This window comes from Octopus bimaculoides, chromosome 4, assembly GCF_001194135.2.
Source record: "Octopus bimaculoides isolate UCB-OBI-ISO-001 chromosome 4, ASM119413v2, whole genome shotgun sequence".
NCBI lineage: Eukaryota > Metazoa > Mollusca > Cephalopoda > Octopoda > Octopodidae > Octopus > Octopus bimaculoides.
The window spans coordinates 83,001,061-83,006,703 of NC_068984.1; the positions used below are offsets into that span (position 1 = coordinate 83,001,061).

Genomic DNA, 5,643 nt, shown 5'->3' on the forward strand with positions numbered 1-5,643 from the left:
CAATGCATTTTGCATTGTTTTAGCCTTCAAATGATGCCACCCTGCTGGCTATGCAAGCAGGCCAACATTCCCCTTGATCGAAAGCGGAACTGGAGCAACATGAAATGAAGTGTTTTGCTCAAGAGCATAACGTGCTGCCCAATCAGGGAAGCAAACCCTGCATCTTCACACAGATGAAAAGAACCAAAGTTCATGAACTAATCCATGAAAATCCACAGTTACATATAGAAAAATTAATAAGTAAATGCACGATAAATAAGTATAATATAATACAAAGTAAATATCATAAGATAATGATAATAAAACGACTACATGTGTTTCATAACCAAATTTTCAAATAGAAAATAAAAAATATTCTTCAGTGCTGCCTCTGAGGATATGAAGTTAGTTCAATATATTCCATATCTTCATATGAGGATATGAAGTTAGTTCAATTATTTAATTTGAGAGACTACACATGTATAGTTGTGAAGCTTAAATATAGGTAAGGGTGGCAGCTATCATTTGAACAAATTGTGTAGTGCTGGGTTTAGATGTTGCAAATGAGGCACTGTAGGTGTCACTTTGATGAGAGGTGAGTGTGTTGATTACATCAAAATGTTATTTGGATTGCATTGTTATTTTGTATTTTTCATTTTAGACTATAAAAATTGCTCAACGAATATGTGAAGGCAGTCGGAGTGTTTTGTCCATGGGTAAGGCAGCATTTCAAATGCAGATGAATATGGATCGAGATGCTGCTTACTAGTAAGTTACAGGAATTAACTGTGAAGATAACGGTGTTTATATTCTCTGAGAGTGTGCAAATATGTTTGCTGATAATTCTATTTCTTCTTTTTTTTTTTTAAATTCTTTCACTGGCTTCACTCATTGGATTGAGGGGTACCCCGCTTTAAGAATTCAGTCACTCATATTGACCACAGTATTTATTTTGTGGTACCTGTTTTATCAACCAGTATTTGTTGAACTGCAAATTTAGGAGACATAAAGTGACACTACACAAACAACACCACTTTTTGGACTTGTGTAAAACATAAAGTCAGTCTCACAAACATTTACATCTACATATATTGATATGAAATTAACTTCTGCACAGTTTTGTTTTGTGAATTCTGCTGACAAAATGCTGGTCAACTCAAGCTTGTAGAGGACACTTGTTCCAGGGGTTGTGCAGTGGAATACAACCTGAAACAACCTAGTTGTGAAACATATTTCTTACCCACATGATCATATCTGCATCTGTTGTGTCTAATACAGATATATGTTGACAGTATATATTTTCATCTGTTAGAGTTTCATTAGCTTCTTACATTATGTAAGCGTTATGACTTAACTGTTTGTTTTTCATACGTAAGATGTTCATGGCTAATTCATCTTCGTCCTACACCCAGTTCTTATAAATGACAAGTGCCTACACTGTTGTTATGGTATATTATTACCTGACTGATGTACCTAGAACCATTTATCAGAATTAATGGCCAAACTAGGACGTCTAGACAAGCAAGTGATTGTGGCCATAAGCTCCATCTATTATCAACAAATGTTCATTTGAGGGATCAGGAGGCCATGGATGCTGATGAGCAGACATGTACTAAAACTAGGGGATTTACATGTATCTCCCAAGAGAGAAATAGAGAGTTAGTTTTAATGTTTTTACCATTAAAAAATTCAAATTAAAGATAATTATGCTCTGATGAAAAGGCATTAGCTAAATGTCTTTTAAGAATATGTTTATTCTAATGATTTTGTATGAGAGACAACTCTGGACATTTTTTGGTCTTATTAGATCTCCTCAGACTTCCTAACTTTTGCAAGAAACAACTTTAGTACGTAGATGTACAATAATATATGCAAGTAGGTATGGAAAGTTTTGAGCAGTAACCTTTATTGGGGAGAAATATCATCAGTATAGAAGGGTCATCCTCCTCCTCCATCATCTTTTAACACTTATCTTCCATGCTGGCATTCTGTGCATTATGAGTTCAAAATCCTGCTTAAACCACTATAATACATATAGACACACACACACACACACACATATATATATAGGTGCAGACATAGCTGTGTGGTCTGAAGTTTGCTTCCCAATCACATAGTTGTGGCACTTTGAGTAAGTGTCTTCTACTATAGTCCCAGGCCAAGCAAAGCCTTGTAAGATTTGGTACAAGGAAACTGAAAGAAACCCAATATGCATATACATATGTTTGTATAATTTGAGGGAAGATTGACTAATATTTCTAGTAGGTCAAACAACCATTTAAATGTTCTCTCACTGTCTTACATCACTTACTGTATTGGATGCAGGAGGTAAATTTTAAGAAGCAGTCTCAATTAAAATGTTTTTTTTTATATCATCAAATATTATTTAGCCCCAGGTCAAGCTTAACGGAGCAATCACAGTGTCTGTGAAAGAGGACAAATGCCTGAAACACTGGATTTTTCAGTGTTTGAAGTAAACAACACTTGCAATTTATTTACTTTTTATAAGTTCCCTTTTTCTGTGTACATTAATGAATTAACTGAGTTCAAATCCTGCTGAGGTCAACTTTGCCTTTCCTTCCTCTATAAAATATGGTTCCAGTTGAGTATTCAGATTGATATGTTCAAATAATCCCCTCCTCAGTTTTCAGGTTTTGTACTTTTATTAGAAACAATTGAATAGGCTGAATTGTTAGACTGATGGAAGAAATGCCTTATAGTATTTGTAGCATTCATTCAAGCTCTTTATGTTCTGAGTTCAAAACTCGCCAGGGGTCAACTTTGATTTTCATGTTTTTAGGGTCAATAAAATAAAGTCCTGTGGTTGATGGTATCTTGTCTTCAAAATTTTTGGCCTTGAGCCTAATTTAGAAATCATTGCCACCACCACCACCACCACCACCATCATTATTAGTATTATCTTCATCATCATCATCATCATGATATTGAATTGGCAATAACATTAGAACAACAGACAAAATAAATGCTCTGTGGTATTTGTTGAAGCTCTTTATGTTCTAAGTTCAAATTGTGCTGAGGCCATCTTCATCTTTTATCTTTCTGGGGGGTCAATAAAAATAAAGTACTTGGACAAGTTAATTGACCAACCTCTTCCCAACCAAGTTTGCAATTCTGTGCCTATGATAGAAACAATTATTATCATTACGAGGGTATTGAAGGTGGCAAGTTGGCATATGTTGGACAAAATTCTTAGCAGTATTTATTCTGGCTTTTTGCTCATTGTTCAAATGCTGCTAAGGTCAGCTTTGCTTTTCAGGGACAATAAAGTAAGTACTTGAGCTGTGGGGTCAGTGTAATCAACTTCCCCTCCCCTCACAATTGCTGGCCTGGTGCCAAAATTGGAAAGAATTATTACAAGGGTATTGTATTAGGTGGAATCGTTAGAGGCTTGGACAAAACGACTTGTCCAGGCTCTTTACAAAATTTGAGTTCAAATTCCATGAGGAGCAACTTCCCTTTCATCTTTCTGTAACTGGGAAAATACAGTCAAGTAGTTCAATTGTCTTATTGACTAAGATTTATCCAAGAAATCTGTGGCCTCTTGCCAGTATTTGAAATTATAATTATCCTTTTTCTTTTCTCTGTTTTGCAGCTATGCTGAGAAAATAATGATTTCTAATCTAAATAAGGAGGATGGGCAAGAGGGCATCAAATCATTTCTGGAGAAGAGACGTCCTCAGTGGTGCCACAAATGATAGCTATTTCTCATAATAGGACACGCGTGCACACACACACATGCATGCACACACACACGCACACACACACACACACAAACTAACAAGATCAGACATAAACATGCACTTGCATGTATGCTTGTAGGTAAACGCATGCATGGAGCAAGCATGCTCATATAGCTGCATTTATAACACAACATACACATGCTCACAAATATATCACTCATAAATATGCATATTGCAGACACATACACACTTGCAAATATACACAAACATATGCACTCATAAATATGTGCACACATATTTATATACATTGTAATGTATAATACCCACACGTAGAAACTTGTGCTATCATACATACTTATCTATGCATCCACTTACACGCACACACACACACATGCACAGTAATAAACAGGTTCAAGTACATACTTGCATGCTGTATCAACACACCTCTGTACAAGCAAACATATATTTGCATACAACACATTCACATACTCATGTGCACACATACACACTAACAAGTATGCATATGCACTCATGCATGCACATCTGTACTTACAGTCTCTTAAGCATACCACTCACAAATATATACATGTGGTTACACATTTTATTTTATAGATGCGGTGCTTGCTGTGCTGAATTCTCTGTGCTTACATTGCACAGTGTTTTTCAACCAACCAACCAACCAACCAACTAATCAAAAGTCTCAAATGCATATATGATAAACTAACAATGAAATATCATTGTTATAACACCCTATCAACACCCTTAATCCCATGCCCTCAAACGTGTGATATATAATTCCCTAACACCTTCCTGAAAATTTTATAACAGAATCCCTTGTATTTTATGACATCTTCAAAATACTGAAGGAATTTTCCTGTAAATGTGTTGCTTTAGGTCAAATTGAATTTTAATTAAACAAATAGACTAATGATAATAAAATACTTGAAAAAACAAGAAAAAGAAAAGAAATTTTTTTTTACTTGTAAATAAAAGATTTAATTAATAAAAACATTAATTAACATTTTTTTGATTATCAAATTTTAAAATTTGTAAGTTGTCTCTTTTTCTTTGCTTTTGTTCCTATTATTTTATTAGCTTTTACATTTTGTAGGTGGCAGTTTATCAAAAGCGTTAGCATGTCAGATGTATATACTTTGACTTCTTACATTCTGGGTTCATTTCCTGTTTTTGACTCCTTACATTCTGGGTTCAACTCCTGCTCTGCTTTAGATCTTTCAGTGTTAATGAAATACCAATCTAAGGCATTTGAATAATGAAACTAGAGCATCAAACAAGAAGCTTTGTACTGTTTGTTCTGGTTCTTTGTATTCTGATTTGAAATCTTGCTGTGGCTTTAATGTCTAGTTTAATACCACCATCTAGTCCATTCTGTTGGAAGCATTCAGGTCAAGTCTTTGATTTGAAGATAACTTCCTCCCCCTCTTCTACCAATCTCAAAGACCATACCCTTCATTCTAACCGAACAATAAAAAATCCAGGTGATTAAAAAGAAAGCAGCTTAAAATCCTGTCTCTAACAGAAGTGACAGAGCAATGGATTACATTTTCCCATTTTTTAAATAAGAATAAATAAGGGCAAGAATGCATAACTTTTGTGGATCTTCCGTAAGTGATGAAATTAATACCTTGCAATATTTAGTATGTCCCTGCCAATTTGGGCTCAAATCCTGCTAAGGTTGATTTACTATTTTCCTGAGTTCAATAAAATAAAGTATCATTTAAGCACTAGAATCAATTTGTGTGACTGTTCCCACTTCTGAAATTCCTGATTATGTATGTTATGAGACTGGTTTTGATGTTAAGGTAATTAAATACTGATCTAATCTTCAGTTTGTTTCAACCATCATGTATATGGCCAAGTTGGATCAATGTTTCCATGGTCACAGTTCAAATTTAACTACTGTCATTAAGAGTTCTAACTATGCTTAACATATTGATGGCAG

At 34.7% G+C, this 5,643-nt stretch overlaps 1 protein-coding gene across 2 annotated transcripts in view; it reads left to right on the forward strand.

The window, feature by feature from the left end:
* Positions 1 to 4,726, forward strand: part of LOC106875134 (enoyl-CoA hydratase domain-containing protein 3, mitochondrial) — a 27,409-nt gene extending 22,683 nt beyond the window's left edge. For both annotated transcript variants that reach the window (XM_014923123.2, XM_052967175.1), the window contains exons 9-10: positions 641 to 747; positions 3,593 to 4,726. In XM_014923123.2, coding sequence (XP_014778609.1) covers positions 641 to 747; positions 3,593 to 3,695 — 210 coding nt within the window. In that variant the 3' untranslated portion in view covers positions 3,696 to 4,726. The remainder of the gene's footprint in view (positions 1 to 640; positions 748 to 3,592) is intronic.
* The last annotated feature ends 917 nt before the right edge of the window (positions 4,727 to 5,643 follow it).